The sequence below is a fragment of the Rattus norvegicus genome, chromosome 2 (genome assembly GCF_036323735.1).
Source record: "Rattus norvegicus strain BN/NHsdMcwi chromosome 2, GRCr8, whole genome shotgun sequence".
Lineage (NCBI taxonomy): Eukaryota > Metazoa > Chordata > Mammalia > Rodentia > Muridae > Rattus > Rattus norvegicus.
Window position 1 is genome coordinate 43698816 of NC_086020.1, and position 12635 is coordinate 43711450.

The following is a 12635-nucleotide window of genomic DNA, read 5'->3' on the forward strand; positions in this document are numbered from 1 at the left end:
AGAGGGAACTAGAAACAGGGTGAGAAGCTTGGTGGGAGCTCTGCCCTCCTCTGTCTCCTTTGCTATCTTAAACTTTTGAAGTAGAGTCTTATCGATACTGATTCGCACAAGAAACATTAAAAATTTACAGGAACGGATGCAGTACTCGATAGATCGTCAGCTGCCAGCTTCATTGTCCTCCCCTAGATTACCAAAGTGGCACTTGGAAGTCACCAGCCATTGGTTGTCCTAAACCTAAAGAAGTCCCTGTGGACCTTGACCTTTCCTCTGAGTCGTCTTCTCCTGCCGTCACTCAGAACTCCAGGAGCAACAAGTCAGATGGATGATCCTGTTGGGGAGAAAACCTGAAGCCACCTAGGAACCTCATCTTTCTCATCCCCAGATCTGGAGCTGTTGATCAACCAAATCTCTGATCAAAACTATCTGATGAGGGATACTTCTGCTTCTCTCCTTCCCATGTGTAACACTGAAGCTCTTGTCAGAATCTCAAAGACGGGACAAAGGATGTTTGAATCCCTGGTCCTCCCCAGTAAGGCTACAATGAACAAAATTCTTTTCTGCTTCTCCCTGACTCTTTGTTTGGTTTCTTTAAGGAACAGTGGGCTCTATTTTGGGATCCCTTCTCCCACTGCTTCTTCTGACTAGGATTCCTTGACATAGGAATCTGATGGCAGAATGAAATAGTTCTTTTGTTGATTCTAATCTCTAGTAACCTATACTACAGTCTTATTCCTCACTAATGTACCTCAATTTCACACACACACACTCACACAAGTTACCTGTAGATGACATTTACTTTTTTTTTTCTTTCGGAGTTGGGGACTGAACCCAGGACCTTGTGTATGCTAGGCAAGCGCTCTACCACTGAGCTAAATCCCCAACCCTGACATTTACCATTCTTTTGATCATTATGTCCCTTTGGTAAATTTGCCTATCTTAGCAGCTTACTTGCTACAAACTCATTGTAAGGCCCAACATATGCAAAAGAAAGGTCATCCTTTCTTCTTGCTTAAAGGTGATTTTGCTATTTTCTGATCTCTTGAAAGATGATAGAAGTTAGTTTGTCAGCTTCTCACCAAAAGCCCCATTGGGATTTTGGCCCCAAAACTCCAGAGAAAGATCTACAGAGAAATGCTTTGTAATTAGAGGTTTATGACCAGTGGGGAGTAGCTTTGTGTTGTATGGACTACAGTTTCAAGTCTGTCCACACGATGGCACTACCATAAAGAAAATCATTTTTTCCCAGTTGGCAAGGACTCAGCATTGGTGTTTTATTAAATGCCTGTGTATTTTTGGTAGAACTGAATTTCACATGGTATGTTCAACAGTCTAATACTATAGCATCCCCAGAAAAATATGTAATAGTGTATGACACAAAATTGAAATTAAAAAAAGTCTTAATTGTTCTTTCAGTCCTTGAATTGTAAGACACACACACATACACACACAAACACACACATTAGAGCAAAACTCTCTCTGGGAAAGTAAGGTGGTCTTCTTCAACCAGGAGGCCTATCCAACGGTTTCGTCCAGGCTGGGGAACAAAGGTCATAGCCAAGTTTATGAATAAAGCAGGGGAGTTGTGTAATTCTGCTTCTCCACTTCCAGCCCCGCCTCCCTATTATTCAAACCTGGGATAATCTTGGGTTAAAGTCTCCTATCCTTTGTGAACAACATGCCCGGGCTTGCAGTGAGCTAAAGCACTAAGACAGAGAGTATCTTGCCTTGTCCACTCTGCAATGTTAAGGAAGCGTGCTTGGATAGTTTTTGGAGTACCTGAGGTGAATGTCGTTTTAACTGTTAAGACTAGATTTACCTATGTTTGATAGTGGTCTGGAGGAAACCCCATTTACCCTTACTTGGAAGTCTATGTGTCATTCTTTCCCAGTTGGCAAGGACTCAGCCTTGGTATTTTATTAAAGGCCTGTGTATTTTTGGAAGACAGGAAGCCTGTGCAAAGTAACTGCTTACAAACTGTCAACTGAGACAACAGGTGGGCATGTAGTTGGCTTAACAAAACCTCATGGCTCTAGGAAAAATGTATTGATAATAGCTATTTAAATTGTCTAGGACCAAGTTTCTTAACCTGTAAGATGGGAAATTGTAGACTAGACTATGTCACTTCAAAATATGCCCGCGGGAAACTAGAATAGGTCACCCTCAATATATTGCTGAGTCAGGATGTTTGAAGTGAATTCAAAGGTGGGTAAACACGGAAGACCTGAAAATGGCGCACTGCTCTTTTGTAAGGAAAAAAAAATCACATTTATTAAAAGAAGTCTCGAGTCCTGAGAAAGTCCCCCGAACTAGACAAAAACAATGATTCTAAGTAACAATCTTCTCGGTGAAAAACAGTAACAAAGGTCTAGGTTATTTACTCCCTGGTTATTTTCTTCCTTTCCTGTCTTTCCCCACACTCGTGTTTTGCCTCCGATGGCATTCAAAGCTCAATTCCAAGCCACGTCGGAGGGTACTCGTTTCGCTGTGAAGGAATAAGCTTATGTTTCTGCACTTACTCTGCCCTGTTTGAGGAACCACAGCGATAATTTAGAAGGGTAGAAGGAAAATATTTTTCCCTCCTCTAATATGGCCGTATTTCTGATTCGGGATTGTATTAAGATGATAGAGACATTTCGAAATAGCTACCAGAGTTTAATTCCCCAGTGAACAGTACTCCAGAAGCGCTGGCACCACTGCCGTTGGAAGAAAGAAGGATAAGTCTCTGAGTTATTAGAAATGAACAGTAAAATCGAGCTTGTTGACAGCCACACTTTAGCTCAGCTGCCTTCATTTTCTGCTTTACCCCACAGTGGGACCTTGGATTGACTCTGTACCAGGGCGGTGACATCGCTTAGTGACATGAGATCCACGCAATCTGAATCACCTAGTTGGAACAAGAAGTCATAGATGACTTCAACTGTAAAATCATAATTAGCAACAGAACACGTTTAGCGTTACTGTTGAAGCTCAAGTTGCTGCTAACGAACCTCGGCCCACTCAGACCGTTAATCGTTTTTCTGAAAAATTCCACAGGATGGCGATCTTGCTTAGACTTGTTGCGTACCAAACCTTCGCCGGGCGTCAAGTCCTCGCTCCTCTCCAAGGTTAAGAGCCTGGCCTCTGACAGGGGTCACTTATCAGGCGAAAGGAAGAGGCTGCAGGGAGCTCAGATACTTCCCACGCCACAGCAGGTCACCCGGATCTCCGACCAGGATTGCACCTCGTTCCTCAGCTGCTCTGAGTCTGCCTGGTGCCGGGTTCCGCGGGGCCAGCCACTGAGCCTCCCCGTCCACGGGGTCCTAGACTGGAGTCTAGGTGGAGGTGGCCGAGGTCCCCAAGCGCTTCGTGTCTCCCTGTGCAGCCACGAGTGGCTCGCTGGATGACACCCGTGTCGGGTTGCACGGCTGTCAGGAGGGCAGTGCCAACCTTGCCTCTCGCCTGGCTGCTACCCCGCATCCCCACCGGGCCAGAACCGAGACAGGGCGTTCGCCCTTGAGTTTCTGTTTTCTACGCCCAAAGTAAGGGCACTCGACGAAACGCGGGAGCTTTGCGTACCGCCGCCTCCAAGCCAGGCCAAAGCCCGCGATAGCCACGCAGCTACCCCGCATCTATCCACAGTGCGCACTCCAGGGCGGGTGGGTGGAGCCCTCTTCGTGACGTCACGAGGCCCCGCCCCACCCAGCAGGCGCGTATTTAAAGCTTCGCTGCTGGCTCTCGCTCGCAGAAGAGGAGCCGGACGTCGGACTAGAGAGTAGGGAGAGCGATTGGGGCTCGAGGGACAGGGCTAGACCGGACGCGTGTCCGCGCCTCGGAGGTGGCAGTAGGTAGTGTCGGGTAGCGAGGCAACGATGGAGCTCCTGCGGACTATCACCTACCAGCCGGCCGCCGGCACCAAGATGTGCGAGCAGGCGCTGGGCAAAGCTTGCGGCGGGGACTCAAAGAAGAAGCGACCGCAGCAGCCTTCTGAAGACGGGCAGTCCCAAGCCCAGGTGACCCCGGCGGCCCCACACCACCATCATCACCATTCTCACTCCGGACCCGAGATCTCGCGGATTATAGTCGACCCCACGACGGGGAAGCGCTACTGCCGGGGCAAAGTGCTGGGCAAGGTGAGGAGCCGCGGGCGCCAGGCTGCGGGGCGGGAGGGCGGGCTGCCCGGGCAAGCTGAGCGAGCCGGGACTCAGCGCCCGCTTTTCTCGCTCCTTCAGCTGTCTAGTTCCCTGAGCGACATAGGTCCCACTCCTGCCCTCCTGGGCTTCTGAGCGCTGGGGATCCGGTGTGCATCCTCAGTCTGTTTTCCTCCCAGTCTACGAAGGAGGACTCAGGACGTTCTACCTTGACCCGGGCTCTCACTACCTGATCCCGGGGGAGCTAGCCTGTCAAATTTCTTCAGAGGGCATTTTTCCACCCTTTCTCCCTTCCATTCCCTTCTCCTTAGAGTTCGTTGTAAAGGGGAAACGAGAAAACTGGACTGGTTTCCAGGAATGCCTTTCCCTTCCTGAAAAACCATTTTACAAAGCAGATTGTTTCGCTCTGCCCACCCTCTCTGTTCCTCAATTTTTTGCTCCCGCCCCCCATTTTTTTTCTTGATAATCACTTATTTTAAACGTTGGTCCTTCGGGTTTTTTTTTTCTTTTTTCTTTTTTTTTTTCTTTTTTCTTTTTGTCATGCTCAATTCCATCTCGCCTTTGTTTCCTCCCAGGGTGGATTTGCAAAGTGTTACGAAATGACAGATCTGACAAACAACAAAGTCTACGCTGCAAAAATTATCCCTCACAGCAGAGTAGCTAAACCTCATCAAAGGGAAAAGGTGCGTATGACTGTTGAGTAAAGTATTTTCTTTGTGTGCAGGGATGGCCCTACCCTGTTAGAAAAATGTCTTCTGAATGTGTAAGCACTGTCTCTCCAGACAAGACGAGAGGCTAATAAGCCTTATCTTGCTTTTTTTTTCCTTAGATCGACAAAGAAATTGAGCTTCACAGAATCCTGCACCATAAGCATGTAGTGCAGTTTTACCACTACTTTGAAGACAAAGAAAACATTTACATCCTCTTGGAGTACTGCAGTAGAAGGGTGAGTGTTAACTCCTGGGTCAGTGCGCTTGCTAACAGAAAGCCCGGGTGGTATTTGCATTACATTCTATCTGCGGTTTTAGCCGTGACAGTTAATTATTCTCCCACAATATGAGCCTGCATCACTAGTCCAGCAAAGGGAAGCTTGATCTACGTAACTTCATTTGACAAATTCTCCCTTACCCTTCCCCCTTTCTCTTCCTAGTCCATGGCTCATATCTTGAAAGCAAGAAAGGTGTTGACAGAGCCAGAAGTCCGATACTACCTCAGGCAGATTGTGTCGGGACTCAAGTATCTTCACGAACAAGAAATCTTGCATAGGGATCTCAAGCTAGGTAAGCCTTTTGCTGCAGCAGCTGGGGGAGGGGCTAGAGACTGGTAGGGCTTTCCAGTCTCTGGGCTTTTTAGTGTTGCAAACTGGGATCTGGGTGCCTTCGGTGGACAGTGTGGATGATGCAGGCCTCCAAGGGAGTTCACACTTGGTTTTGTTTACCTTCTAGGGAACTTTTTTATTAATGAGGCCATGGAGCTGAAGGTTGGAGACTTCGGCTTGGCTGCCAGACTGGAACCTTTGGAACACAGAAGGAGGTGAGAGTCATGTCCTGCCTGGGTTTTGTGGAGACCAAATACACCCCTATTATTAGTTCACAGAAAGTAAGTTCACACCACAGTCTGCACACCACAGCAGTGTTATTGAAAAGGAGCCAATGTCCACTCTGTGTTAGGTAACTTACACCTCTGAATTGATTATTAAGGCAATCAATAAAATAAATGCTTAAGTTTGTCTGATACACACACACACACACACACTATCTGGTCTCATTTGGTTAAAAACACTCTGTCATATGGGCTGAGAAAATTGTACACAGAACCAAAAGAAGCTTGGGGTCAAATAAAAGCACTAAAAAGAAATAGTTAAGTAGAAATTGAGCAAAGAATTTCAAGTTTCATTTCCCACTGAGTCATCCCCGGTGGAACAAGTTTAATTAAAGTCATAGTTCCTAACGAGATTGTGCTATATTCTGTCTTCTCAGAACAATATGTGGAACCCCAAATTATCTCTCCCCTGAAGTCCTCAACAAACAAGGACATGGCTGTGAATCAGACATCTGGGCCTTAGGCTGTGTAATGTAAGTAAATGCACCAGAATGCCTAAAAGAAAATAGCAAATCTGACTCAGTGGTGATTGCTCAAAGAGTTCCTTCTTGACCATTTCTGAAGACATGTTTCTGTGTATCCAGGTATACAATGCTGCTAGGAAGACCTCCATTCGAAACAACAAATCTGAAAGAAACGTACAGGTGCATAAGAGAAGCAAGATATACAATGCCGTCTTCATTACTGGCCCCCGCCAAGCACTTGATAGCCAGCATGCTGTCCAAAAACCCAGAGGACCGCCCCAGTTTGGATGACATCATTCGGCATGACTTCTTTCTGCAGGTCAGCACACTCTTTGGCCTTTCTTTAAAATTGCGTGCCATTGCCCTGGTTGCTGGAGAGGTTTCTGACTGTCTCTTCTGGTTCCACAGGGCTTCACTCCAGACAGACTCTCTTCTAGCTGTTGCCACACAGTTCCAGACTTCCACTTGTCAAGCCCAGCTAAGAATTTCTTTAAGAAAGCTGCTGCCGCTCTTTTTGGTGGCAAAAAGGACAAAGCAAGATATAATGACACACACAGTAAGTTTCCAGACCCCCTCCTCCTTTTCCATACCCTAGATCACCCTTAAGTCTGATGTGACTGAGTGGAGACTTTACCTTTAGGGTAATTTCTCCATCATATTTGTGTACTGCTGACCTCCGAGACACTAATAGCCAAGTAACTATACAACAGAATTAATTGATAGCTTTCGTTTATGTAAACACTGACGTGTGCTGCCTGCATAGGTGCAGCTGAGGCCACTGGTGACATAGCCCTAACTCTGTTCCACCCTTGTTGAGATAAATTAACATGCCCGATTCTTTCCCTTGACTTACAGATAAAGTGTCTAAGGAAGATGAAGACATCTACAAGCTTCGGCATGATTTGAAGAAAACATCGATAACCCAGCAACCCAGCAAACACAGAACAGATGAGGTATGTTGGGGAGGCTCAGAATGAAACGGTCATTTCCAGTCTTGGACAGCCAGCATTTTGGTGTTTATTAGGGCTGAGGCAATGCTTCTAAGTCAGGATACCGCAGCTGACTTCTCTGGCTTATATCCATTGCTCTTTGATAAGCTTTCCCAGTAATTATTATAATTTTAGGTGAACCTGAAATTTCAAATATAGATAGACCTAGCCCCTTGACTCACTGTATGGCTCTTCTCTTCCCTTCAAGGAGCTCCAGCCTCCTCCAACTACCTTTGCCAAATCTGGGACATCCGCAGTGGAAAACAAACAGCAGATTGGAGATGCAATCCGGATGATAGTTAGAGGGACGCTGGGCAGCTGCAGCAGCAGCAGTGAATGTAAGTGCTCAGAACCATACTTTAAATAAACCATAAACTAGGGCTGAGTAACCCGAGTCAATTCCGTAATCTAATTTAACATAGAAATAAAATTATAGAATTAGAGGAAAGACATTGAGTAACCATGATTTCTATTTCTCTGCCATTCAAATTAGTGGAGGGAAACAGCATTTCCTGATCCTGGGGTATAATGTTATAAACAATGTTGTCATTTCCGTTTCTGTGACTTTGTAGGCCTTGAGGATAGCACCATGGGAAGTGTTGCAGACACAGTGGCAAGAGTCCTTCGAGGGTGTCTAGAAAACATGCCTGAAGCTGACTGTATTCCCAAAGAGCAGTTGAGCACGTCCTTTCAGTGGGTCACCAAATGGGTCGACTACTCCAACAAATACGGCTTTGGATACCAGCTCTCAGACCACACTGTTGGAGTCCTTTTCAACAACGGCGCTCACATGAGCCTCCTTCCAGACAAAAAGTAAGTGTGTCCGATTAGCCCAGCCTACCAGTTCTCTGCTGTTGTGCGAAGGAAATCTGGAAACAGTGATGAATTGCTTCTAATCTTTCTTTTCTCTCCCTCCCGATTTCTAGGACAGTTCACTATTATGCGGAACTTGGCCAATGCTCTGTTTTCCCAGCAACAGATGCCCCCGAACAATTTATTAGTCAAGTGACGGTGCTGAAATACTTTTCCCACTACATGGAGGAGAACCTCATGGATGTAAGTACCATGACTCAGTAGAGAGGTGGGAAGCAGTCTAGAACTAGTAGCATCTGCATCCCTTCGGAGTTGATTTTATTTAGATTCTCATGCCTTACCTTAGATTGCAGTGCAGAGTCAGAAACTCTTTGAGGCAAGGTCAGGAATCTTGAGGCTTGAGGCCGTTCTGAGGCTTAAGTTTGAGGCATTAACCCTCTCCTGACTTCTTCCAGGGTGGCGATCTCCCTAGTGTTACTGACATTCGAAGACCTCGGCTCTACCTCCTTCAGTGGTTAAAGTCTGATAAAGCCTTAATGATGCTCTTCAATGACGGCACATTTCAGGTAACCAAGCCTTCTGTGGACCTACATGTCTAGGTCCCGAAATCTTTTTCTACCTAGCCACTTTACTTTCTTGGCAGAACCTTTATTACTTCTTATTTAGCAAGCTCTAATGTCTATGTCTATGTTTTTAAAGGTGAATTTCTACCACGATCATACAAAGATAATTATCTGTAACCAAAATGAAGAATACCTTCTCACATACATCAACGAAGACAGGATATCTACAACTTTCAGACTGACGACCCTGTTGATGTCTGGCTGTTCGCTAGAATTGAAACATCGAATGGAATACGCCCTGAACATGCTCTTGCAGAGATGTAACTGAAAAACCTCTTTTAGAGCGGACCTCGTGGGGGCTCTTTTCCACTGTGAGATCAACAGGGAAGCCAGTGGAGGGATAACGGAGCATGCTAGAGAAATCGGACAGGTGCTGGTACGAATACGAGTCGTCTGTGGCCTGCTGGACTGCTGGAACCAGACCAGCCTAAGGTGGACAGTTGACTTTGGGCAATCTTAAGTGTGGAGCCAAGTACAGTTTTCCTTGAGATACCTGTCTTTACAAAGTTTATCGGACAATTTTGCAGACAGACGCATTGACTCTGAAGTTCTCTCTGTGGAGAGTGTTTTCAGTTGGAAGACTTGGAACTGTGAATAAACTTCCTGAAGGGGAGGGAGAAGGGAGGAAGCTCCCTCGCTGTTGAAAGGCTACAATCAGAGCAGCTTTTGTTTGGCTGCTTAACTGTGAACTATGGCCATACATATTTTTTTTTTTTGGTTATTTTTGAATACACTTGTGGCTGGAAAAGTGCATTCCTTGTTAATAAACTTTTTATTTATTACAGCCCCAAGAGCAGTATTTATTATCAAGATGTCTTTTTTTTTATGTTGACCATTTTGAACTCTTGGCAATAAAGAGTATGAAATAGAAACAGTGGTCTCCTGTCCTTACTCCTGCATAGCACCGCACCATCGAAGCTTGGCACGTCAGCATGATATCGAACACATGAACTAGAAACTTTACTTTTCCTAGTGACACTTCTAGGAAATCGGTCTTGAATGCCATAGTTATAATTATGGACCTTTCGAGTGGCTCTAACTTGAGAAGAGTATAAAACTGTGTCACTTTTTACAACCCCTCCACCTAAATAATTGCACCCTTGCTGAATTCCAAACCACTTTGTTTCAAAAACAGCTCTTCAAGAGTCATTTAACTTTGAGGCAAAAATCAGAATAGTCTTGTGCAAACAGACCTCCCTAAAGGAGCAGGTTCAGGAGGTTTCCCTTAATGTGGGCAAAACTGTGTGTTCTGGTGCACGCATCGCTCAGCTTTAAGGCTGCCTAAACACTTCCAGTGCCTCTGGCAATTAAGCTTCCTAATCTAGTAGTAAGAAACACTTTGCTAATAACTCACTGTTTCCCGTCCAGTGCACAGAGGTGGAAAAGATATGTGAACCAAATTATGATATGGGCGCATCTTTTAAACTAAGCTATTGAGGAAGCAAATCTGACAAGGTTTTCCTTTCGGTGAAAAGTATAGAATTACACTACTTATCCTACTACTCCAAGCATACAGTGGCCTACACATGACCCTAATAAAACTCGTTCAGCTGTAATCATGCTACAAGATGCTATCCTGGGAAAGGACAGCATCTTATTCTAGAGCTGTTTACATTGCGATTGGGAAGTTATATGTTACATTTACCTAAAAGTAGATTCTGCACCTCGCGCACTCTTAGCGAAAGTCACATTTCAGAAACTGCTATGGATATCCTGAGTCCTCAACCACCTTCTATTGCTTTGAGGTGTCTATGCATCAAAATTTATATTTTAATGACTTTTAGTGATGGCTGAGCAAGACTAACAGGTGTGTACAACTTGAATCTGACTTTATGAGCAGAGAACAAGCAATAGAGTTAAAATAGTGAACAAAAAAATCCTTTTGAGTTTGACATTGGAACACTGCATGTTACTTTAAGGTTTTAGAACAGATTTATCCATTCTTGTAGTTACTGAGTATGTGTGTGTGACAAGGTGCAGGGCCTGGCCTTGAGTGCAGTGAACCTAGGTCTTGCCCTGCAGGGAATCTCCCGAAGGCGGACGGTGGCTCAGCCTCAGTCCTATAAGTGCTGTGATGTTATGATGAAGGTGTGCACTGGATGCTGCAATAACCGAGGACAGAAGAACAGCCTTTTCTGCCAGAGACGGGAAATCTCTCTGCAACGGTTACAAAATATTTGAGAGCCAAATAGCTTTGAAAGTCAAGAGACGCCAAAGAGGTTTAAGCAAGTGAAATAATCTAGAACAAGAAGCCAAAGACTGAGAGAGTGAGCTCCTAGGAGAAGTATGCATGGAAACTGTAGTGTGGAAAGTTAGAAGCGACAGCTGATGTATCCCTCATGCGTCTCCATGCATTGAGGCTGCATCATAAAGCCCGAGTATACGAGTATAGTATACTGAAAGATATTTCTTGTTTGAGTTTAGTTGGTGTTTGTTTGTTTGTTTGTTTGTTTGTTTGTTTGTTTAAGCTAAGGTTGTCTTGGAACTCAATACGAAATCCATTCTGGCCTGGAACTTGGTAATAGTTCTCCTGCCTCAGCCTCCTCAGGAGTGCTGGAATTACACCAGGCCTGGCTTACTGATATTTAAAAAAAAAAAGAAAGTAATGTATTAGATCTACAAAATGTATCCAGGTATCATAGAAGAAACAGATGAAGACCAAAATAATGAGGGGGGAGCCCAAACAGTGAGGAGACGAGTAAAGTGATCCAGGTGAGAAAGGACAGGAGACTTAAGGAGGCCAGTGACAGGCTATGTCTTGTAACACAGTGGGGAAACACGGCTTACTGCATGTGCATTGACAGGAATGGAAAGGATCCTGAGAGGGACAGTGTGATGCTGAGAGATGTATGGTGAGTTTAAACAGTAAATCGGAGTCACATGGGGATACAGATGCAGGTTCAGAGAGCAGTTGGATGATCGTGTCTGTCTCTCCAGAGTGACTTGGGAGTGACAGGGTGTAGGTACCCTGGGGAATGGGAACACCCTACGAATTGATTTCTGTTGTCTATCCACCCAGCAACCTTTTTATTTTAAACTGCAGATGGAATCTCCATAAAACACAACAGTGATGGTCAGTCATGGCCATGGAAGAAGAAGAAAATATTACCAAGTAACCATCCCAGGCACAGAGACCGGAAATGACACAAAATATTCCCAAAATAACATTTGTCCTTACTGAGCATATTTGATCCAAAGATGTTTTCCCACTAGTTATCAGGACTCCTAGAAGAACATAGCTGAGGAAAAAAAAATCTTTAAGAAACAAAATCAGATAACCTACTGAACAGTAATAACTAACTTCAGCCACGATTGGTAAGCCATGACAGCCTCTTAGCTGAAGTTACCCCATACTCACCATGTAATGTGCTTTAGGCCCCTCGACCCTTAAGTATTTACCCTAAGTATTTCTTAGCATAGTATCAAGTCTGTAGAGCAGCAAGCATTTTCCCAAAAGAAAAACTTAAAAATCAGTTCTGACCTTTCAAAAACAGCATGCTTTTTAATAAGAAAGCCGACTCTGAACATTGGTCTTTATTTAGTGTTAAGAAAGCAACTTACACACCTGAGGTGCTCAATAAATAGTCATTTTCTTCCGGTTCCCCTCCTGTTTTCCACACACATGATGGCAGGACCCCTGATTACCTAGGATGCAAAACAAATGACTTTTTGCTTCTTGCCTATTCTGTCTTCCTTTCCCAATGAGGCCTGGTCCAGTCAGGACAACAGAGATAATTGTAAAATGTCCAAACAGAAGGAATCTCATGGAGATCATGGGCTTATACACACTGGAACAGCTCCACCACCCAGCAGGAGTTAGGGAGGCAACCTGGATACTAGCAGCAACTGAAAGTCATTACTACTCCAATGGCTAGAGATATCCAGAAACAAGTGGGGTTGCCCAGATCTGTGGTCTTCTAGAGCACACTGGGAACATAATAGAGCCATTGCCTACCAGGATTTAAAAGTCATAGAACAAACAAATGTAGATATTGTGGAGGGCCTTGTTACATATTT

General features: G+C 44.8%; 1 protein-coding gene across 1 annotated transcript; it reads left to right on the top strand.

The window, feature by feature from the left end:
* The first annotated feature begins 3720 nt into the window (after window positions 1-3720).
* On the top strand, window positions 3721-9490 carry Plk2 (polo-like kinase 2). Its single transcript, NM_031821.2, has 14 exons — window positions 3721-4109; window positions 4703-4810; window positions 4957-5073; window positions 5278-5407; window positions 5573-5660; window positions 6107-6202; window positions 6314-6512; window positions 6602-6749; window positions 7049-7146; window positions 7391-7520; window positions 7755-7995; window positions 8109-8238; window positions 8451-8561; window positions 8695-9490. The coding sequence occupies exons 1-14, from the start codon at window positions 3849-3851 to the stop codon at window positions 8884-8886; spliced, it is 2049 nt and encodes a 682-aa protein (NP_114009.1). The 5' UTR covers window positions 3721-3848; the 3' UTR covers window positions 8887-9490.
* The last annotated feature ends 3145 nt before the right edge of the window (window positions 9491-12635 follow it).

Excerpts from the sequence above, each read along its gene's own strand:
- Plk2 (NM_031821.2), top strand. The coding sequence starts at position 3,849 with ATGGAGCTCCTGCGGACTATCACCTACCAGCCGGCCGCCGGCACCAAG. Across the intron at positions 5,661-6,106 it reads CCTTTGGAACACAGAAGGAG|AACAATATGTGGAACCCCAA; the intron begins GTGAGAGTCATG and ends CTGTCTTCTCAG. Across the intron at positions 7,996-8,108 it reads AGCCTCCTTCCAGACAAAAA|GACAGTTCACTATTATGCGG; the intron begins GTAAGTGTGTCC and ends CCCGATTTCTAG.